The sequence below is a fragment of the Saimiri boliviensis genome, chromosome 14 (assembly GCF_048565385.1).
Source record: "Saimiri boliviensis isolate mSaiBol1 chromosome 14, mSaiBol1.pri, whole genome shotgun sequence".
NCBI lineage: Eukaryota > Metazoa > Chordata > Mammalia > Primates > Cebidae > Saimiri > Saimiri boliviensis.
Genome location: NC_133462.1, coordinates 22,271,382 through 22,294,258, shown reverse-complemented (window position 1 = coordinate 22,294,258; position 22,877 = coordinate 22,271,382). Strand labels below are relative to the sequence as shown.

At 48.8% G+C, this 22,877-nt stretch overlaps 1 protein-coding gene and 1 long non-coding RNA gene across 5 annotated transcripts in view; one reads left to right on the top strand and one right to left on the bottom strand.

Annotated features, from left to right (window-relative positions):
* Nucleotides 1-22,877, bottom strand: part of LOC104652818 (uncharacterized) — a 54,021-nt gene that overhangs the window by 20,426 nt on the left and 10,718 nt on the right. The window contains exon 4 of one of the 4 annotated variants that reach the window (XR_012513879.1): nucleotides 1,960-16,589. This is a non-coding gene — a long non-coding RNA (uncharacterized LOC104652818). Of the gene's footprint in view, nucleotides 1-1,959; nucleotides 21,472-22,877 lie in introns of those variants that run through there. The other 3 variants (XR_012513880.1, XR_012513881.1, XR_746105.3) reach the window with 3 other exon arrangements.
* The window catches only part of WDR88 (WD repeat domain 88), a 34,032-nt gene that overhangs the window by 2,806 nt on the left and 8,349 nt on the right, over nucleotides 1-22,877 (top strand). Inside the window, exons 2-8 of the mRNA XM_003937318.3 lie at nucleotides 3,338-3,448; nucleotides 6,286-6,374; nucleotides 8,556-8,619; nucleotides 9,993-10,131; nucleotides 11,973-12,102; nucleotides 16,265-16,452; nucleotides 20,701-20,783. Of these exons, the coding sequence (XP_003937367.2) occupies nucleotides 3,338-3,448; nucleotides 6,286-6,374; nucleotides 8,556-8,619; nucleotides 9,993-10,131; nucleotides 11,973-12,102; nucleotides 16,265-16,452; nucleotides 20,701-20,783 (804 nt within the window). The remainder of the gene's footprint in view (nucleotides 1-3,337; nucleotides 3,449-6,285; nucleotides 6,375-8,555; nucleotides 8,620-9,992; nucleotides 10,132-11,972; nucleotides 12,103-16,264; nucleotides 16,453-20,700; nucleotides 20,784-22,877) is intronic.

Here is a 22,877-nt window from a genome sequence, read left to right as displayed (position 1 = left end):
GATAGTTCATTTTTCCTAATGAGATAAAAAACACAAACCCTGCAGGGGCGGCGGGGGCTGGGGTCGCCAAAGGCAGGGGCTTCGGCGCTGGAGGGCAGGGGTGGGCACGGGAGGGCTGTATAGTCATGTCCTGGGGATGGGGGCGGCTGCTGGAGTAGGGAGCCGTCTCTGTAGGCGCGCCCCCGCCCGCCCGGCTTAGCAGACTCCCCCAGCGGCCGAGCCCGGTGCAGTCCTGAAGGCTGAACCTGCATCCCTGTGTCCCTTTGTCCCCACGTCCCAGAGTCCCTAAGAGGCGAGGCATCCTCTCATCCCCTGCATCTCCACCTGCGCGTTCCCGACATCCCCCGCATCACCTGCAACCCCGAAGGACACCGCTCACCACTCAGGCACCCTGTACCCTAACACTGTCTTCCAGGCCACACCCCTTGTCTCGCCTCCAATATTTCTCCACCCCTACACTTCCGCAGCTCAACGTGGGACATGTCGCCATGGGGAGGGGGGGGCGGGAAACGGGGCATCTTCAGGCTTCCCTGCTTTGTCCTCTTTTTTTCACCCCAGTGTTACTGAGATATAATTCACATATCATATAATTGAACCATCGAATCTGTAGTGGTTTCTAGGGTATTCACAGAGTCCTGCACTCCCCAGTTCCCCAATACCCATCCTCCCGACTGCAGGCAATTCTACTTTCTGTCCTATTCTAGACCTTTTACAGCGATAGAATCAAGCCGTATGTGGTCTCTTGTGGCTTCTTTTCCTTAACATAACGTCCTCAAGGTTCATCCATGTTGTAGCCTGTAGCGGTTCTCCCTTCCTTTCTCATTATCAAGTAATATTCTGTTGCGTGACCGTGACACGTTTTTTTTTTTTTTTTTTTTTTTTTTTTTGAGACGGAGTTTCCCTCTTGTTGCCCAGGTTGGAGTGCAATGTCGCTATGTGGGCTCACCGCAACCTACGCCTCCAGGGTTTAAGCGATCCTGCCTCAGCCTCCCGAGTAGCTGGGATTACAGGCATTCACCACTATGCCCAGCTGATTTTGTATTTTTAGTAGAAATGGGGTTTCTCCATGTTGGTCAGGTTGGTCTCAAACTCCTGACCTCAGGTGATCCACCTGTTTCGGCTTCCCAAAGTGTTGGGAGTACAGGCGTGAGCCAGTACAGGCGCGCCCAGCCGCCACATTTTCCTTACCTGTTCTTCAGTTGATAGATATTTGGGTTGCATCCACTTAATGCTATGAACATTTTTTTTTTTTTTTTTTTTTTTTTTTTAGGTGGAGTCTCACTCCAGTCGCCAGGCTGGAGTGCAGTGGCACGATCTCGGCTCACTGCAACCTCCACCTTCCAGGTTCATGCGACCCTCCTGCCTCAGCCCCCCTAGTAGCTGGGATTACCGGCAAGCACCACCATGCCTGGCTAATTTTGGTATTTTTAGTAGAGACAGGGTTTCGCCACGTTGGCCAGCTGGTTTCAGACCCGTGACCTCAGGTGATCCACCTGCCTGGGCCTCCCAAATTGCTGGGATTACAGGTGTGAGCCACCGCACCTGGCCGAACTGCCTATTTTGCAAAGTGGCTGCAGTATTTTACGTTCCTACCAGTGGTGTGGGAAGACTTCAACTATTCTCATCCTTGCCAACACCTGCTGTAACGGGACTTGGATGATATCCATCCTAACGAATATGACACGGTATTACACGGTGGTTTTCTTTTTTCTAGACAGAGTCTGGCTCTGTCGCCCAGGCTGGAGTGCAGTGGTGCAATCTCGGTTCACTGCAGCCTCTGCCTCCTGGGTTCAAGCAATTCTCCTGCCTCAGCCTCCCGAGCAGCTGGGACTACAGGCACACACCACCACGCCAGGCTAGTTTTTGTCTTTTTGGTTAGAGATGGGGTTTCTAATTTTCCACACGAAGGGTCTCTGCCCCTCAGCAGTCAGGGAGGCAAACAGGAAAGATTTTACTCACGTGGACACGGGATCCAGGTGTCCCAAAGTGAGGGGCGTCCCCCAGTCTGTGCCCTGGAGAACGCTGCTCCGCACTCGCCTTTCCCCCCAGGTCTATATGAGGAGAATGTAGCTCCGCAGACCGCCATGACACGCGACGCACGCCGGCGTCCTGACGCCACGCACGTCGGCGCCGTGACGCTACGCACGCCGGCGCCGTGGGGCCACGCAGCCACACTGTGGTTTTCATTTGCACTTTCCTTAGTGATGTTGAGCGGCTTTTCATGTGCCGTCAGCTGTTTGCATATCTTCGTTTTCTTTCATTCTTTGTGAGACAAGGTCTCACTCTGTTGCCCAGGCTGGGACTGCAGTGACATTATAGCTCACTGCAGCCTCTGCCTCCCGAGTTCAAGCAATTCTCATGTCTCAGCCTCCTCAGTAGTTGGGATTACAGGAGTTTACCACCACAGCTGGCTATTTTTTTTAAAAATTATTATTTAGTAGAGATGGTTTCGCCATGTTAACCAGCCTGGTCTTGAACTCCTGGCCTCAAGTGATCCGCCTGCCTCAGCCTCCCAAAGTGCTGGGATTACAGGAGTGAGCCACCATGCCCAGCCCTTGCATATCTTCTTTGGAGATATATCTATTCAAATCCTTGGCCTATTTTAAATTTTAATTTTAATTAACTTATTTAAAGACAGGGTCTTCCTGTGTCACCCAGGCTGTAGTGCAGTGCTACAATCATAGCTCATTGTAACTTTAACCTCCTGGGCTCAAGCAGTCCTCCTGCCTCAGCCTCCTTAGTGGCTGGGATTATAAGTGTGAGCGACCATTAAAAAAAAAAATGTGTACAGGCAGTCTCACTGTGTTTCCCAGACTGGTCTTGAACTCCCAGGTTCAAGCAATCCTCCTGTCTCAGCCTCCCAGAGTGCTGGGATTACAGGCATGAGCCACCGTGCCCAGCCAGATTTTTTTTTTTTTTTTTTTTTTTTTTTTTTTTTGAGATGGAGTCTCACTCTGGGCCCAGGCTGGAGTACAGTTGTGCAATCTTGGCTCACTGCAACCTCCGCCTCCTGTGTTCAAGCAATTCTGTCTCAGCCTCCTGAGTAGCTGGAATTACAGGTGTGTGTCACCACGCCTGGCTAATTTTTGTATTTGTAATAGAGACAAGGTTTTGCCATGTTGGCCAGGCTGGTCTTGAACTCCTGACTTCAGTGATCTGCCTGCCTTGGCATCCCAAAGTGCTGGGATTACAGGTGTGAGCCATCGCACCCGGCCAGAATTTTTAAAATTCATTTTTTTCCAGGTGGTTTATTGCAAGTGTTTGGAAATAAAATTGTGTTGTACGTTGATCTTGTGTCCTACAACATGTTGAACTCATCTGGTCTCTCTTTTATCAGATCCCGTTTAAAATTCTGAGTGGCCACGAGCACGCTGTGAGCACTTGCCACTTCTGTGTAGATGACACAAAGCTCCTCAGTGGCTCCTATGACTGCACCGTGAAGCTGTGGGTAGGTGGCCCGCGGTTAGGTGCTCCCGAAGCCAAAACGTCTCCTGAACTTAGGCACCTCCTATGTTGAGTTCCTCAGCCCTGAACTCACAGGCACTGTGGGTCCAGGTTTGCATGTCTTCTGAGCAAAGTACCAGAAGAAAGGGGAGGCCAGCCTGGGTGAAGTTAGGGTGGCTGCTCCCAGCCTGTGGACCTGGAAACAGTGGGAATGGGATGGAGACCTTTAGACTGAGAGCACCGCACCCATTTTTTTTTTTTTTTTTTTTGATATCGAGTTTTGCTCTTATTGCCCAGGCTGGAGTACAATGGCATGATCCCAGTTCACTGCAACCTCCACTTCCCGGTTTCAAGTGATTCTCCTGCTTCAGCCTCCTGAGTAGCTAGGACTACAGGTGTGCGTTGCTACTCCTGGCTAATTTTGTATTTTTAGTAGAGACAGCGTTTCACCATGTTAGCCAGGCTGGTCTTGAACTTCTGACTTCAGATGATCCACCTGCTTCAGCCTCCCGAAGTGCTGGGATGACAGGTGTGAACCACCATGCCCGGCCCCCACACCTTTTTTCTTTCTCTTTTTCTTTCTTTCTTTTTTTTTTTTTGAGACAGAGTCTTGCTCTGTTGCCCAGGCTGGAGAACAATGGCAGGATCTCGACTCACTGCAACCACTGCCTTTCGGTTCAAGTGATTCTCCTGCCTCAGCCTCCCTAGGAGCTGGGACTAGAGAGGCATGCCACCACACCCAGCTAATTTTATTTTATTTTATTTTTAGTAGAGATGAGGCTTCATTATGTTGGCCAGGCTGGTCTCAAACTCCTGGCCTCAAGTGATCCGCCTGCTTCGACCTCCCAAATTGTTGGGATTACAGGCATGAGCCACTGCGCCCAGACACCCCATCCACACCTTTTTTAGAGAATGGAAGTCCCGTCTGTGTTGGGGCCTAGGATGTCATCTCTCTCCTGGTTTTAGTCCAGGAGGTCAAGGGTTCAGTGAGACATGTTCTTGCCACTGCACTCCAGCCTGGGTGACAGAACAAGACCCTGTCTCAAAAAAAAAAAAAATTTGGTAGTTTTTTTCATATTATTACAAAGGTGATATGCTTTTATTACAGGAAACATATGAAAACACAGAAAGGAAATAAAACCTCATCTTTCCATGACCGCAGAGTTAATTGCTGTGAAAATGTTGGCATGTGTGTTTTTTTCTTGTCCACGTACATCTGCATACATTTAAGAAATTGGGACTGTACAGAAATACTGAATATGTACCCACCATAAACTTAGATGCCAAATATTGTCACATCTCTTTTATTTTCCAACTATTTATTAGCCCCCCTTTCCCTCATTCATTTGAAGTCTAACCAGTATTTCCCCCTTAAATTGTCTGGGTCCACAGGGGTGGGGTCGTGCTTCCAAATGCCCAGTGTAGAGGGAGTGGGCTCACATGTGTACAGCCGCTGTTCCTGCTCTCGGCTACGTGGTGTCACTGTCGAGTCTAAAGCTGCATAGCCCTGCGGACACTGATCCATTCCAGTGTATTGCCCTGAGCTGGCCCTGGATGGGCCTGCCCAGAGTGCGTGCATGAGCCTCGGTCCCACACCCCAAGATAGACATTTTCTTTCTCGCTCTTTCTTTTCTTCTCTTTTTTTTTGAGACGGAGTTTCGCTCTTGTTACCCAGGCTGGAGTGCAATGGCGCGATCTCGGCTCACCGCAACCTCCGCCTCCTGGGTTCAGGCAATTCTCCTGCCTCAGCCTCCTGAGTAGCTAGGATTACAGGTACACGCCACCATGCCCAGCTAGTTTTTTTTGTATTTTTAGTAGAGACGGGGTTTCACCATGTTGACCAGGATGGTCTCGATCTCTTGACCTCGTGATCCACCCGCCTCGGCCTCCCAAAGTGCTTGGATTACAGGCGTGAGCCACTGCGCCCGGCCTCTTTTCTTCTTTTTTTTCTCTTTTTCTTTTCTTCTTTCTTTCCTCCATCCCTCCCTCCCTCCTTTCTTTCTCTCTCTCTCTTTCTTTACTTCCTCCCTCCCTTTGTTTTTCTGGACAGCGTCTCACTCTGTCGCCCAGGCTGGAGTGCAATGGCACGATCTCGGCTCACTGCTGCCTCCATCTCTGGGGTTCAAGTGATTCTCCTGCCTCAGCCTCTTGAATAGCCGGGACTACGTATAGGCACCTGCTACCACACCCAGCTAATTTTTGTCCTTTTAATTAATTTATTTATTTTTGAGATGGAGTATTGTTCTGTCACCCAGGCTGGAGTGCACTGGCTCGCTCTCAGCTCACTGCAACCTCTGCCTCCTGGGTTCAAGCAATTCTCCTATCTCAGCCTCCTGAATAGCTGGAACTACAGGTGTGAGCCACCACACCTGGCTAATTTTTTGTAGTTTTAGTAGAGACTGAGTTTCACTCTATTGGCTAGGCTTGTCTTGAACGTCTGACCTCAGGCGATCCACCCACCTAAGCCTCCCAAAGTGCTGGGATTAGAGGTGTGAGCCACTGCACCTGGCCTGGAAGATATTGCTAGATTCTGCACAGCCTTTTTGGCCAGTAGGAAAGGAAAGCATGATCTGTTTGCAGCTCTGCCCCTAGCATGGCCAGTTTCCACCTGGTGTCTGCGGAATTGTGGGGGATGCTGTGAATGGCAAGGATGTCTGTCCCACTCAGGGGACATGTTGCAAAGTTCTTTCATCTTTTGGAGCTGAATGAGAGTCCCAGGACCATAGAGTTCACGGATTTTGCTACCAGAGACAAGCTAAGGGCTAATGTTGACCTCAATTTACAACTTCAGTGACCACGGCAGTGACCACTCTCTCCCCCTCTCTCTCCCATTGATTTGAGGATGCGGTGGATGGTTCTGTGGTTCGTGATTTTGAGCCCAGGCCCAAAGCTCCTGTTGTAGAGTGCAGCGTCACAACCGACAGCAGCAGGTGACCTTTCCCTCGTCTTACACTGGGAAGAGGGAGGGTGAGCAGGCAGACCACGTATAGGCATGCCTGTGATGTTTCTAAGTCATAGACATGGAGTCTCACCATGTGGTCTAAGCTGGTCTTGAACCTGTGGCCTCAAGCAATTCTCCTCCTGCCTTGGCATCCCAAAGTGTTGGCATTACAGGCATGAGCTGCCACTCCTGGGCTTTTTTTATTTTAATTTTTTATTTAGACAGGATCTTGCTCTATTGCCCAGGTTGGAATGTGGTGGTGCAAACACGGCTCACTGCAGCCTCGAACTCCTGGGCTCAGTGATCCTCCTGCCTCAGCCTCCTGAGAAGCTAGGATTGCAGGTGTGCACCACCATACCTGGCTAATTTTTGTAGAGACAGGGTTTTGCCACATTGTCCAGGCTGGTCTCAAACTCTTGGGCTCAAACAGTCCTGCCTTGGCCTCCCAAAGTGCTGGGATTACAGGCATGAGCCGCTGTGCCTGGCCTGTTTTGTTTTTGTTTTTGAGATAGGATCTTGCACCCAGGCTGGAGTACAGTGGTGCAATCATAGCTCACTGCAGCCTCCAACTCCGGGGCTCAAACGATCCTCCTGCCTTGGCCTCCCAAATGCTGTGACTGTAGGCATGAGCCATCACCCCCACCAGGAATTTGTTTTAAAATTGATTTACTTTAACCCTGAACAGCAGCTATAAAATAGTTAGTAGAAAACTGATATGAGAATGTAAGTTTCATGGGAATTTATCTTTTTTTTTGAGATGGAGTTCTGCTGTGTTGCCCAGGCTGGAGTGCAGTAGTGCAATCTTGACTCACTGAAAACTCCACCTCCTGAGTTCAAGTGATTCTCCTGCCTCAGCCTCCTGGGTACTACAGGTGCACACCATCAAGCCTTGCTAATTTTTGTATTTTTAGTAGAGAAGGGGTTTCACCATGTTGGCTAGGCTGTTCTTGAACTCCTGACCGCAGGTGATCTGCCTGCCTCGACCTCCCACATTACTGGGATTACAGGCATAAGTCACCATACCCGCCTGGGAATTTGTCTTTTTTTTTTTTTTTTTGAGACGGAGTTTCACTCTTGTTACCCAGGTTGGAGTGCAATGGCACGATCTCGGCTCACTGCGACCTCTGCCTCCTGGGTTCAGGCAATTCTCCTGCCTCAGCCTCCTGAGTGGCTGGGATTACAGGCACGCGCCACCATGCCCAGCTAATTTTTTGTATTTTTAGTAGACACGGGGTTTCACCATGTTGACCAGGATGGTCTCGATCTCTTGACCTCGTGATCCACCCGCCTCGGCCTCCCAAAGTGCTGGGATTACAGGCTTGAGCCACCGCGCCCGGCCGGGAATTTGTCTTATATACAGGACAAACTTTCCACACAGGAACATGCCATGTAAGAAGACAAGAATACATTTGTGTTTTTTGTACAAGAAAACATTTCAGAACAAAATAGTCTCTTGAACTGTATTCCTGTAAAAAGACAGATATGTGAGCAGAGAGGAAAGTGTTCTATTTTTCTGGGTGTAGAGATCCCTTTAGAAGAGGAAAACAGTTGGGAGGCTGAGGCGGGTGGATCACCTGCGGTCAGGAGTTTGAGATCAGCCTGATCAACAAGGAGAAGCCCCGTCTCTACTAAAAATACAAAATTAACTGGGCGTGGTGGCACATGTAGTCTCAGCTACATGGGAGGCTGAGGCAGGAGAATCGCCTGAACCCAGGAGGCAGAGGGTGCAGTGAATCGAGACTGCACCATTATACTCCAGGCTGGGCAACAAGAGTGAAACTGTCCTAATTGTCTCTGTTGTAAAGAATCAATGTTTATCTGGTCGGGTGTGGTGGCTCACACCTGTAATCCTAGCACTTTGGGAGGCCGAGGCAGGTGAATCACTTGAGGTCAGTAGTTTGAGACCAGCCTGGCCAACATGAGGAAACCCCTTCTCTACTAAAAATACAAAAATTAGCTGGGCGTTGCGGCAGGCTCCTGTAATCCTGGCTACTGGGGAGGCTGAGGCAGGAGGATCACTTGAACTTGGGAGGTGGAGGTTGCAGTAATTCGGGATCACACATTGCACTCTAGCCTGGGTGACAGAGGGATGCCAAACTCCTAAAAAAAAAAAAGAAAGAAAGAAAGAAAGAAAAAAGAAAAGAACCAATGTTTGTCATTTTATTTTCAGAGTCATTGCCGCCTCCCATGATAAGACGGTGAGGGCCTGGGACCTGGAGACAGGGAAGCTGCTGGTATGTATGCCTGCCCAGCACTGGGGCCCAGGGGCTTGACCCAGCCTTAGGCAGCTTTGGGTTGGCCCCAGGGTCGGGGGAGGTGACAAAAGCTCCTCTTCTAGGAAGGAAGCGTGTTCCTGGGGATGGAAGGTGCAGATGTGACCTGCACCCTACAGCAGCCATTGCTTGCAAAAAGTCTGGAGCGTGCAGGGGGTGGAGGGTGGGCACTGGGGGAGGAAGATTCCTGGAGGAGGCAGATGGAACGAAGGCTTCTGCTTGAAAGATGGCAAGGGTTTGGATACACAGAATGAAGCCAGAATCAGGGTGGGGTGTGGGGGCTGGTATTCCAGACTCCCCTGTAAGACGTTTGGATTTGAATAGGCAGGAAGTGGGGCTGAGGCCATGGGAGAAAGGCTTTGTGCCCCCAAGAACCAAGGTTCTGGCCCTTACCAGTCTGTTCTCTTTCTCTCTTGGAGGGGGCCACTCTCTGTCCATCCAACAGGCCCAAGACTCCCACCCGGCCCTGCTCCCCCTCCAGGTAGCCATAGCCCTGCTCAGGGGCCTCCTTGGGGTCTCCTGCCTCACCCCTATTGTCCCTCCCTCTCAGCTCCTACAGGCCTTTCCTCTTCCTTTCGTTGAAAAACCACCTTTCTTGTTAGTGCAAAGGCCAATTCATATTCATTGTAAACATTTTTATAAAGGCAAGATAAGCCAAGTTTTTATTTGATGATGATGATGATTATTATTTTGAGCCGGGGTCTTGCAAGCTCTGTCACTCAGGCTAGAGTGCAGTGGCGCCATCATAGCTCACTGTAGCCTCAAACTCCTGGGCTCAGATGATCCTCCTGCCTTAGCCTCCCAAGTAGCTGGGACTACAGGTGAGCACCAACTACACCTCACTAATTTTTTTTTTTTTTTTTTTTTTTTTTTTTGAGACAGAGTCTCACTCTTGTTGCCCAGGCTAGAGTGCAGTGGCACAATCTCAGCTCACTGCAACCTCAACCTCCCAGGTTCAGGTGGTTCTCCTGCCTCAGCCTCCTGCGTAGCTGGAATTACAGGCATTCATCACCATGCCTGGCTAAGTTTTTGTATTTTTGGTAGAGATGGGGTTTCTCCATGTTGGTCAGGCTGGTCTCAAACTCCCACGTCAGATGATCCGCCCGCCTCGGCCTCCCAAAGTGCTGGGATAACAGGCGTGAGCCACCGTACCCAGGCTTACCTGGCTAATTTTTTACTTTTGTAGAGATGGAGACCTTACATGTTGCCCAGGCAGGTCTCAGCCTCCCAGTCTCAAGCGATCCTCCAGCCTTGGCTTCCCAAAGCACTGGGATTACAGGTGTGACACACCACACCTGGCCTAAAACCACCTTTTGATTGTTGCTCCATTTCAGTGGAAGGTCAGGTATGACACCTTCATCGTCTCCTGTAAGTTTTCTCCTGATGGTAAATATGTGGTCTCAGGCTTCGACGTGGATCACGGAATCTGCATCATAGATGCTGAGAACATCACCACCATTTCCGTTGTCAAAGGTGAGGGTGTGTGGGCCTGTCTCTTCAGTCTGCCCCAGGAATAGCCACTTGTCACTGACAGTGACCTTCCATAGCTTTATTTGGTGAAACTGTAATGGTATGAAGCATGTCATTGAAGCTGGGACACTAGGCTGGGGGTGGTGGCTGGGATGACACCTGTAATCCCAGCACTTTGGGAAGTTGCTTGAGCCCAGGAGTTTGAGACCAGCCTGGGCAACAGGGTGAAACCCTGTCCCTAATGAAAACAAAACAAAAACTAGCTGGGTGTGATGGCGTGCACCTATAGTCCCAGCTGCTTGGGAGGCCGAAGTGGGACGATCATTTGTTCCCGGAGGTGGAGGTTGTAATGAGCTGAGATTGAGCCACTGGACTCCAGCCTGGGAGACAGAGTGAGATTCCTTCTCAAAAATAAATCAGTCAATAAACAAAAAACACACCAACACAGATCCTCTTCAGTTAATGCTTTTCCCTTCATTCAGTCTTGTGCTTTTAACAAATGATGCAATGTTCATTTCCAACCTCATGTGGTCATTAAGCCTAATCTTTTATTGAGTGGAGGCTTGGCCGTCTTAAGATTTTTACCGTTTTTTGTTTTTCCCAGAGACAGGGTCTCGCTATGTTTCTAGGCTGATGTCAAACTTCTGGCCTCAAGCAATACTCCTCCCTCAGCCTCCCAAAGTGAAGCATTATAGGCAGAAGCCCCTTCACCCAGCCTGTTTTTTTTTTTTTTTGGAGATGGAGTCTCACTGTCACCCAGGTTGGAGTGCAGTGGTGCTCATTGCAACCTCCACCTCCCCAGTTCAAGAGATTCTCCTGCCTCAGCCTCCTGAGTAGCTGGGATTACAGGAGCCTGCCACTATGTCCAGCTAATTTTTGTAATTTTTAGTAGAGACAGGGTTTCACCATGTTGAGCAGGCTGGTCTTGAGCTCCTGACCTCAGGTGATCTGCCCACCTTGGTCTCCCAAAGTGCTGGGATTACAGGCCTGAGCTACTGTGCCTACCCTATTTTTAAAATATAGAAATAGTAATTGTCATATGACAGTTTCCTGGTTGGGACATTGTGCGAGGGTGATGCCACATGTTCCCAAGGGGGCTGCTGGGTGAAGGACATGGGGGGATCTCTCTGTTATTCCTTACATCTGCATGTGAGTTTACAGTTATCTTAAAATTAAAGTTTAAAAAACTGTAATCATTGTAAAGATATTCATTATCAGCCAGGCACAGTGGCTCATGCCATGTAATCCCAGAACTCTGGGAGGCTGAGGCGGGTGGATCACCTGAGCAGAAAAGTTTGAGACCAACCTGGCCAACGTGGTGAAACCCTGTCTCTCCTAAAAATGCAAAAATTTGCCAAGTGTGGTGGTGGGCGCCTATAATACCAGCTCTTTGGGAGGCTGAGGCAGGAGAATTGCTTGAACCCGGGAGGCGGAGGAGGTTGCAGTGAGCCAAGATCAAGCCATTGCACTCCAGCCTGGGTGACAAAGCAAGACCCTGTCTCAAAAAAAAAAAAAAAGAAAGAAAGAAAAAAAAAATTCATTATGTAAGGAAAAAAGCAAAAGGCTGTTGTGTCAGTCCTGTCTCCTCCCTAGAGGTACCTTTTATGAACTATACATTGCTGGGCAGCCTTCCTGAACCCTGTATGTGTACCTGTGTGTACATGTATTTGCACACACAGCATTGCTTCTCATATGTGCTTTCTGTTTCTTTTTATCGATGTGGCACTATGCCATGTGCACTGCCCCACAGCTTCCCTAATAGCCCCCCAACAGCCCATCTCACACTCTACCTCCAGCCCGGCATGAGGAAGGCATGATCTCGATTCCCTTTCCGTGCTCTGCAGATCATCACACAAGGTCCATCACGTCCTGCTGCTTTGACCCCGACAGCCAGAAGGTGGCTTCTGTCTCACTGGACAGGTGCATCAAGATCTGGGATGTTAGGTCCCAGGCCACGCTGCTCACCATCACTAAGTGAGTTGGGCCACAGGAAGCCAAAAGGGAGCTGGGCGGGGCATCCCCATCCGTGCCCTCCTGGATTCCACACAAGCCAGCGTCCATGTGGACACGTCTGTAGCTTGGTCATGGGTACGAGGAGAAGGCTGGGAGTGGGCAGGCTGGGGGAGCCATCAGCTGTGACTTGTGGGCTGGGCCTCATATACATTTGTTTCAGTGTGAGCCACTAGTGGAAACCATTGTGCAGAGAAGCCCACAGAATGTGAACTTCCACCATCTCCTATAAAATGGGAAGGTCTGGCTGGGCTCATGGCTAATGGCTATAATCCAAGAGCTTTGGAAGGCCAAAGTGGGAGAATCACTTCAGGCCAGGAGTTCAAGACCGGCCTGGGCAATGTCACGAGACCCCATCTCCACAAAAAATTTAAACATTAGCTGGGCGTGGTGTCATACACCTGTAGTCCCAGCTACTCACGAGGCTGAGGCTGGAAGATTGCTTGAGTCCAGGAGTTTGAGGCTGCTGTGAGCTCTGATTGTACCACTGCACTCCAGCCTGGACAATGAAGACCCTGTCTCAAAAATTAAATAAATAAAATGAATTAAGTGGTTTCAGAGATATTACATTATCATTTAAAAAAATGCTGGTAATACATATATATATGACATAAACCTTGACATTTTAACCATTTTTAAGTGTGCAATTCGCTGGCATTCATTACATTCACAGTGTTGTGCAACTGTCATCACCATCTAGTTGCAGAACGATTTCATCATCTCAGACAGCAGCTCTCTACCCATTAGGCAATAACTCCCACTCCCCATGCCCCCAGCCCCGAGCAACCTTTGGTTTACTTTGTCTCTACCCTGAAGGTTCATCTGTGTTGTAGCCTGCATCAGAACTTCATTCCTTTTTTTTTTTTTTGAGAGGTAATCTCGCTGTGTCGCCCAGGCTGGAGCGCAGTGGCGCCATCTCAGCTCACTGCAACCTCCACCTCCCAGGTTCAAGAGATTCTCCTGTCTTAGCCTCCTGAGTACCTGGGGTTACAGGCATGTCCCACCACACCTGGCTAATTTTTGTATTTTTAGTAGAGACTGGGTTTCACCATGTAGGCCAGGCTGGTTTCAAACTCCTGACCTCGGGTGATCCACCCGCCTTGGTCTCCCACAGTCTTGGGATTAAGAACTTCATTCCTTTTGGTAACTGAACAGTATTGCATCGTGGGTGTATACACCACATTTTGTTGATCTGTTCATCTCCTGATGAACTCTGACGTTTCAGTTGTTGTGAAAATGCTGCTATGGACACATGAACTCTGATCCACCCGCCTTGGTCTCCCACAGTCTTGGGATTAAGAACTTCATTTCTTTTGATGACTGAACAGTATTGCATTGTGGGTGTATACACCACATTTTGTTGATCTGTTCATCTGCTGATGAACTCTGACATTGTTTCAGTTATTGTGAAAATGCTGCTATGGACACATGTACATGTGACTTTGAGTTCCTGCTTTCAATTCTTTATATATATATATATATATATATATATATATATATTTAAGATGGGGTTTCACCATGTTGGTCAGGCTGGTCTTGAACTCCCAACCTCAGGTGATCCGCCCGCCTTAGCCTCCAAAGTGCTTGGACTACAGGCATGAGCCACCACGCCCAGCCTCAATTCTTTATATTTTATTATTGTAATTTTTGAGACAGAGTCTTGCTCTGTTGCCCAAGCTTGAGTGCAATGGCATGATCATAGCTCACTGCAGCCTCAGATTCCTGGGCTCAAGTGATCCTCCTGCCTCCTGAGTAGCTGAGACGATAGGCGCACATCACCATGCCCAGCCAATTTTTAAATTTTTTGCAGAGATGGGGTCTCATTTTGTTTCCTAGGCTAGTCCTGAACTGCTGAGCTCAAGTGATACTCCCACTTTGGCTTCCCGAAGTGCTGGGATGACACATGTGAACCACTGCACCTGGCCTGCTTTTAATTCTTTACGCTGTATACCCAGGAGTAGAATTGTTGGATCATATGGTAATACTGTGCTTAGCGTTTTCAGGAATGGGGACCTTGCTTTTGAATTTTGCATTAAGACCTGAAAATGATATAGTGGGTCTTGCTAGAGGATTTAAAACATTCATAATCTCAACTGATTTTGAAGCTTGCAAAGGGTACACCTTAAGTACTTTTCATAACTTTTAGCTTCAATTGCCAAACATGATTCAGAAAATTCAAGAGGCCGGCGTGGTGGCTCAAGCCTGTAATCCTAGCACTTTGGGAGGCCTTGGAGGGCAGATCACTTGAAGTCAGGAGTTTGAGACCAGCCTGGATGATATGGTGAAACCCCATCTCTACTAAAAATATAAAAACTAGCCTGGCATGGTGGCGGGTGCCTGTAATCCCAGCTACTCGGGAGCTTGAGGTGGGAGGATTGAACCCAGGTGGCAGAGGTTGCAGTGAGCTGAGATTGCACCACTGCACTCCAGCCTGGGCAACAGAGCAAGATTCTGTCTAAAAAAAACAAACAAACAAACAAACAAACAAAAAACAACAAAAGAGAAATTGTCTTTCAGGTTGGGCATGGTGGCTCATGCCTGTAATCCCAGCACTTTGGGAGGCTGAGGCAGGTGGATCATCTGAGGTCGGGAGTTTGAGACCAGCCTGACCAACATGGAGAAACTCCGTCTCTACTAAAAATACACAATTAGCCAGATGTGGTGGTGCACGCCTGTAATCCCAGCTACTGGGTAGGCTGAGGCAGGAGAATTGCTTGAACTCAGGAGGCGGAGGTTGTGGTGAGTTGAGATTGCGCCATTGCACTCCAGCCTGGGTAACAAGAGCAAAACTCCGAAACTCTGTCTCAAAAAAAAGAAAAAAAAAAAAGAAATCCTCTCTCATTCATATTGTTTTTCTCCTCTAGGTGAAAAAGTCATTTCTCTCTTGCTGCTCTCAAGATAGTTTTGTTGTCCTTAGTTTTCCGAAGCGTAATTATGTGTCCAAGTGTAGATTTCTTTGGATTTATCCTGTTGGGTTTTACTAAGATTCTTGAAGCTGTAGGTTTATATATTTTGCCAAATTTTGTAAAATTTCAGCCATTTTTAAAAATCAATTTTTTTAAAACAGAGTTTCGCGCTTGTTGCCCAGGCTGGAGTGCAATGGTGCAATCTCAGCTCACTGCACTCTCCTCCTGGGTTCAGGCAATTCTCCTACCTAGGCCTCCCAAGTAGCTGGGATTACAGGCACGTGCCACCACGCCCGGTTAACTTTTGTATTTTTAGTAGACAGTCCTCCCTTTTTTCTCTTGCCTTCACTCACTATGGTTTGTAGTTTATTTATTTATTTAGAGACTGAGTCCAGCTCTATTGCTCAGGCTGGAGTATGGTAGTGTGATCTCAGCTCACCGGAGCCTCTGCCTCCCAGGTACAATGAGGCAGGAGTGCCTCAGCCTCCCGAGTAGCTGGGATTACAAGCATGTGCCACCATGCCTGGCTAATTTTTGTATTTTTAGTAGAGACAGTGTTTCGCCATGTTGTCCAGGCCGGTCTCGAACTCCTAACCTCAGGTGATCCACCAGCCTCAGTCTCCCAAAGTGCTGGGATTATAAGTGGGAGCCACTGCTCCTGGCCTGTAGTTTAGTTTTTGGTTGCTGGCTTTTTAGCACCTGGTCCAGGAAATGTGATACAAAAAGGAAACCAAGGTACCCATGGTGGGTGTTGCTTGGGTGTCAAGACCCCTAACTATTCGGCCTCTTCCCTGCACCCTTCAGAGTCTTATGTTTGCTTTATAAACAATGTTGGCCTGTGTGGTGGCTCAAGCCTGTAATCCCAGTACTACTCTGTGAGGCCAAGGCTGGCGGATCACTGGAGCCCAGGAGTTTGAGAGCAGCCTCGGTAACATAGCAAAACACTGTCTCATCATGTTTTGAGAAATGCTGGAATAGCATGACAGTCTGAGCAATTCATATCTGGACTATGGTAGGCAGTGATCCAAGGCATGATGGATGTGAGCTCCCAGGAGACGCTGACCCCTGCTTAGGTTGTCTTCAGGTCCTCCTGGGGCAAAGTGCTAGCATGTGTACCCCGACCATGAGCTCGCAGGAGACGATACCCCCCGCTTTAGGTATGTCTTCAGGTCCTCCAGGAGCAAAGCACTAATGTGTGCACCCCACCATCTGTGTTTCAGGGCGCATTCCAATGCAATCTCAAACTGCTGTTTTACCTTCAGTGGCCACTTCCTGTGTACAAGCTCCTGGGATAAAAACTTAAAAATATGGAACGTCCACACAGGGGAGTTTCGAAACTGTGGAGCCTGTGTGACCCTGATGCAGGGCCATGAAGGTTCCGTCAGCTCCTGTCATTTTGCCAGAGACAGTAAGTAATTAACACGCAGAAGGACTCCACTCCTGTGGGAATGCTGGACAGAGTTCATCTTCCATTCAAATGGACTCTCCTCAGTGCAGACAGAGAGGTGATTTCCAATGATGCTGACAGGGAGGGGGGATTTTTCCCTATAAGAACAAAAAAGTCAAGAGGGAAGACCATAGGCACAAATTTATAGTGGCAGAAACTCTGCTCAATGTGGCTTACACAACCAAGAAATTAACTCCTGTAATGGAGAAGTCCAAGAGCAGGTCTGACATCAGGTATGGATGGGACAATAGAGTTAACACTGTTGGGAACCCAGTTCTTCACTCTCTCAACCTAGCTTCCCTCTGTATCAGCCTTTACACAGAAGGTGGCAAAGATGGCTGGGTGCGGTGGCTCCCAAAGCTTTGGGAGGCCAAGGTGGGAGGATTGCTTGAAGTCAGGCGTTCAAGACCAGCCTGGGCAACATAGCAAGACCCTGTCTCTACAAAAAGTTTAAAAATTAGCTGAGTGTGGTGGTACACACCTGTAGTCTCAGCTATTTAAGAGGCTGAGGTGGGAGGATCACTTGAGCCCAGGAGTTTGAGCCTGTAGTGAGCTAGAATTGTGCTACTGCACTCCAGCCTGGGCAACAGAGTGAGACCCTGTGTTGAAAAAGAAAAAAAAAAAAGGTCTGGCACAATGGCTCACACCTGTTATCCCAACACTTTGGGAGCTTGAGGTGGGAGGATCACCTGAGGTAAGGAGTTCAAGATCAGCCTAGCCAACATGGTGAAACCCCGTCTCTACTAAAAAATACAAAAATTAGTCAGGTGTGCTGGTGGGCACCTATAAGCCCAGCTACTCAGGACGCTGAGGCAGAAGAATTACTTGAACCTGGTAGGCAGAGGCTGCAGTGAGCCTAGATTATACCACTGCACTCCAGCCTGGGTGACAGAGTGAGACTCTTATCTCTGGGGAAAAAAAAAAAACATATATCTATATCTATATCTATATATATCTCCTACCTCTGATTTTATATATAATAAAATGTTAAAATATATTTTATATCTATGTATATAATACATATATAATGAAAGAGATGAAGCTGACCCCTAGTGCTCCAGCCAGCCTGGTTCTGGCCCCTGGCAGTCCTGAAGAGAAACCCTCTGTCTGATAATGCCAGAACAAGTCCCAGGGAAGACTCCCACTGGCTCAGCTTGGGACACATGCCCATCTCTTAATGAATCACTTAGCAGGGAATGAAAGCCTCTGATTGGCCAGGTCTGGATGACTTGCCCACCTCCAGAGCTAGGGTTTGAGGTTAGAACCCTCCGATCCAGAGGGACTAAGAGTCAAGAGTTGGCAAGGAGTGTTTCCCCACAGGAAATTGGGGAGCTGTTGCCAGGTGACGGGACAAAGATGTAAATGGGGACAGGGACAGGAAGCCACCACGGCTAGCCAGCCCCAGGGAGGGAAGGGGGTGCTATCAACACCCAGGAGCCAAACATATGTTCCGCTATCCTGGTGAGAAGTGGAGCTTGCTCTGTGTGTCTAGGGGCCCCAGCTGACACACACGTCATTGGGGCCTGGCTTGAGAAGCGCTAGGGTGTTTCCAGGCAACTTTACCTCTTCAGCAACACCCCTTATCTAAGTCCCACCATGAGGCGCTCCGCCAGCTTCGGTACTTGGCTTTAGGGGATTCAGAATCACATGCAGTGGAGCTGAGATCACACCACTGTGCTCCTATACTCCAGCCTGGGTGATGGAGTGAGACCGTTTCAAAAAAAAAAAAAAAAAAAAAAAAGGAGGCCGGATATGGTGGCTCACTCCTGTAATCCCAGCACTTTGGGAGGCAGAGGCAGGCAGATCACAAGGTCAAGAGATCAAGACCATCCTGGCTAACATGGTGAAACCCAGTTTCTACTCAAAATATAAAAATTACCTGGGCATGGTGGCGCGTGCCTGTAGTCCCACCTACTGGGAGGCTAAGGCAGGAGAATTGCTTGAACCTGGGAGGCAGAGGTTGCAGTGAACCAAGATCGCGCCACTGCACTCCAACCTGTCGACAGAGCAAGACTCCGTCTCAAAAAAAAGAATCATGTGCAGTCAATGATGATTACTCCAGATTCTGTGTTTGTGAATTCACCTACTTGCTGATCTCTATTTGTAAACCTAAAGTCAACATTCATGGCACTTTCTTTTTTTTTTCTGAGACGGAGTTTCGCTCTCGTTACCCAGGCTGGAGTGCAATGGCGCGATTTCAGCTCACTGCAACCTCTGCCTCCTGGGTTCAGGCAATTCTCCTGCCTCAGCCTCCTCAGTAGCTGGGATTACAGGCACGTGCCACCACGCCCAGCTAATTTTTTTGTATTTTTAGTAGAGACGGGGTTTCACCATGTTGACCAGGATGGTCTCGATCTCTTGACCTCGTGATCCACCCTCCTCGGCCTCCCAAAGTGCTGGGATTACAGGCTTGAGCCACCGTGCCCGGCCATTCACGGCACTTTCAAGGTCACTCACAGGTGTGAAGAGCAGCAAAAAATCTAAGTCACCTCCCAGCTGAGGTTGGACAAGGCAACATTCCGTCTCCTTGTTTTACCTCTCACGTGGTAAAGTGTCCTTTTTGTGGTCTGTATAGTGCCACTGTTTCTTGTTTGTTCGTTTGTTTCTTTACTCCCTCTGTTGCCCAGGCTGGGGTGCAGTGGTGCAATCCCGACTACTGAAACCACTGCCTTTTGGGTTCAAATGATTCTCCGGCCTCAGCCTTCCAAGTAGCTGGGATTACAGGTGTGCACTACCACGCTCAATTAATTTTTGTATTTTTTGTAGAGATGGGTTTTGCTATGTTGGTCAGGCAACCTTTGGGAGCATGGCAACCTTGTTGGTCAGCCTCCCAAAGTGCTGGGATTACAGACATGAGCCACCACACCTCACCTTTGTCTTGCTTGTTAGTGATTTCGCTGTGTAAAATGACTCCTTTGGCTGTGTGCGGTGGCGCACGCCTTTAATTCCAGCTCTGGGGAGGCTGAGGCGGGAGCATCGCTTCAGCCCCGGAGTTTGAGCAACATAGTGAGACCCCATCTCTACCAAAAAAAAAAAAAAAAAAATTAACCAGGTGTGCTGGCACACGCTTAGAGTCACAGCTACTTGGGAGCTGAAGTGGGAGGATTGCTTGAGTCCAGGATTTTGAAGCTGCTATGAGCTACGATTGCACCACTGCACTCCAGCCTGGGTGACAGAGCAAGACTTTGTCTCAAAAAAATAAAAAAATAAAAAATAAATAAATAAAATGGTCCCCAACCACAATGCTGAAGGGCTGTTTACTATCCTAAGAGCAAGAATTCTATGATTGGGAAAATACATGCATTCACTCAGGCATGAGTTATAGTGATGTTGGCTGTGAGTTCAATGTAAACGAATCAACAGTATATATTCAATTAGTTGTCTTTAAACAGAAACACACATAGAACAAGATTATGTACTGATCAGCTGAGAGGCATGCTGTGAACAGAGGCTCACAGGAACCTGGCCCTGTATTTCACCTGGGAGCAATGGTTCAGTATTCGCTAATTCCACATCTGTGTCAACTTTATAGAACAGAGGTCCCCAACCTTTTTGGGCCCAGGGGCCAATTTCATGGAAGACAACTTTCGGGATGATCCAAGCATGCCCTTTATTTTTATTATTATTACACTGTACTGTATAGTGAAATAATTACACAACTCACCATACTGTAGAGTCAGTGGGAGCCCTGAGCTTGTTTCCCTGCAACTACACAGTACCATCTGGGTTCGACGGGAGACAGTGATAGATCGGGCTTTGGATTCTCATAAAGAACGTGCAACCCAGATCCCCTGCATGCACAGTTCACAATAGGGTTGCGCTCCTATGAGAATCGTATGCAGCTGCTGATCTGACAGGAGGCGGAGCTCAGGTAGTAATACGAGTGATGGGGAGCAGCTGTAAATACAGATGAAGCTTTGGCTTGCTTGCCTGCCGCTCACTGTCTGCTGTGTGGTCCGGTTCCCAACAGGTCACAGATTGGTACCAGTTTGTGGCCCAGGGTTTGGGACCCCTGCCATAGAACATAACTACTGTGAATGATGAGAATCAGCTGTAATTGGCTTGGGGTTGTGGAGCTGCCCCAGGAAGGGTTTTAGTGTAGTCAGAGTGAGCTGAGGTGGTGCCTTGCCAAGGCATCCTCAGCCAGCTTTGGGCTGACTTGGTTTGGAAAGATGACCCCCATCTCCACCCTTTCATTTTGTGTTGCAGGCTCTTTTCTCATTTCTGGAGGGTTTGATAGGACTGTGGCTATTTGGGATGTAGCAGAAGGCTACCGGAAGCTCTCCTTGAAGGTACACGTGGCCAGCATGAGATGGAGGATCTGAGCTTCCCTCCTGAGTCTTTCCCATGCTCAGTGCTGGGTGCTGGGGACACAGCTGTGGGTGACACAGACCTAGATGCCTCCCGTGAGCTGATGAAGGATAGACAAGAGGCCAGCAGACACACCACTGGCTGTGAGGAGTGAAATGGAGAAACCACAACAGGGTGACATGATGGGTACAGACGTGGGGGACCCATCGACATTGCAGGGGCAGGGAGAGCTTCCTGGAGAAGGAAGTGTCTGAGCTGAGAACTGGGTGGAAAGAAAGCACTGCATAGGTGGGGATCTCGAAGAAGAAGAGGATTCCAGGCAGATGGAACAGCCAATGCAAAAACCCCGAGGTGGGAGTGTCCAAGAACAGCAGAAGTTACTGTGCAGGGCCAGATGCGGTGGCTCACGCCTGTAATCCCAGTACTTTGGGAGGCTGAGGTGGGCGGATCACCTGAGGTCAGGAGTTTGAGACCAGCCTGGGCAACATGCTGAAACCACATCTCTACTAAAAATAGAAAAATCAGCTGGGCATGGTGGTGTGCACCTGTAGTCTTAGCTACTTGGGAAGCTGAGGTGGGGGGATCGCTTGAACCCGGGAGGCGGAGGTTGTAATGAGCTGAGATCGTGCCACTGCACTCCAGTCTAGGCGACAGAGTGAGACTCCACCTCTAACAAAACAAGTCAAAACAAAACAAAAAACCAGAAATTACTGTGCAGAGGGATGGCATGAAAGGCTTGGGCTTCCAAAATGGGGGTGTCAATTGAATGTTCTTGGCTGCAAGTGAGAGGAACCCCAACTCCGAGTGGCTCTATGATAAGAGGATGTGTTATCCAACACAGCAAGATCCCTGGATTGCCTCATGCTGTGCCCCTGCTCCCCAAGGGGCCCTGCACCCAGGATTTCTCCCTGGTTTCACAATCTCACTGTCACCTTTGACTGTGAATGCTTGGTCTTTCTGTGCCCAGGGACACAAACGGACGTGTGTCCTTGAGCAGCCCATGTTCAGGTCCCTGGGGCTGGTCTGTCTGAGCTGTCTTCTCCTAGGACTTGGGGAGGCAAAATGAGTTTGCTCACAGCAAATAAACAGCTTGAAATGGAATGTTAAACCTCTCGGTGCTTAAAGTCCCTCTGTCATCCAGGTGCAGTGGCTCATGCCTAGAATCTCACAGCATTTCGGGAGGCTGAGGCTGGAGGATCACTGGAGGTCAGGAGTTCGAGACCAGCCTGGCCAACACAGTGAAAACCCGTCTCTACTAAAAATACAAAAATTAGTCAGGCATGGTGACAGGTTCCTGTAATCCCAGCTACTCAGGAGTCTGAGGCAGGATAATCGCTTGAACCTGGGAGGTGGAGGTTGTGGTGAGCCAAGATCTTGCCATTGCACTCCAGCCTGGGCAACAAGAGGAAAATTCCATCTCAAAAAAAAAAAAAAAAAAAAAAGAATCACTAGAGGAGCCTGGGAGGTAGAGGTTGTAGTGAGCCGAGATTGTGCCACTGCACTCCAGCCTGGGTAACAGACCTGGTTGTTCTATTTTGTCTCCTCTTCTCTCCTCTCTCTCTGTTCTCCCATCCTCAAATTCCTATCCCTTTATTATAATAAGCAGTTTAATCTTTTCCTCTGACCACACCATGGTCTCACCTTCTGCCTCTTTCCACATGGAGAAGGCCAAAGAAGGAGAGAGATGCTGGCGTAGAGCCAGACATCATTCAGTGTCTGAGGCAGCAATGGCATCTATCTGCTCTGAGTTCCTTTTTACCCAAAGAAAACATCCCACTCTTGCCTCTGCTTAAGCCACAGTGGATCAAGTTTGCAGTTACTGGAAGCCAAAAGCCCCCGCATTTACAGGGCCTCTGAGGCGTATTTCCTAGAACAAAGAATGTAAACGAAAATCTGAGACCAACTGGGAATATAGTATTTCTCCCCTCATCCTGCTAAATACCCGAGTACTATTTAAAAAAAACATACACAGGGGCACACACATTTGTAGTTCCAGCTACTCGGGAGGTTGAGGCAGCAGAATCACTTGAGCCCAGGAGGTTGAGGCTGCAGTGAGCTATGACTGAGCTGCTACA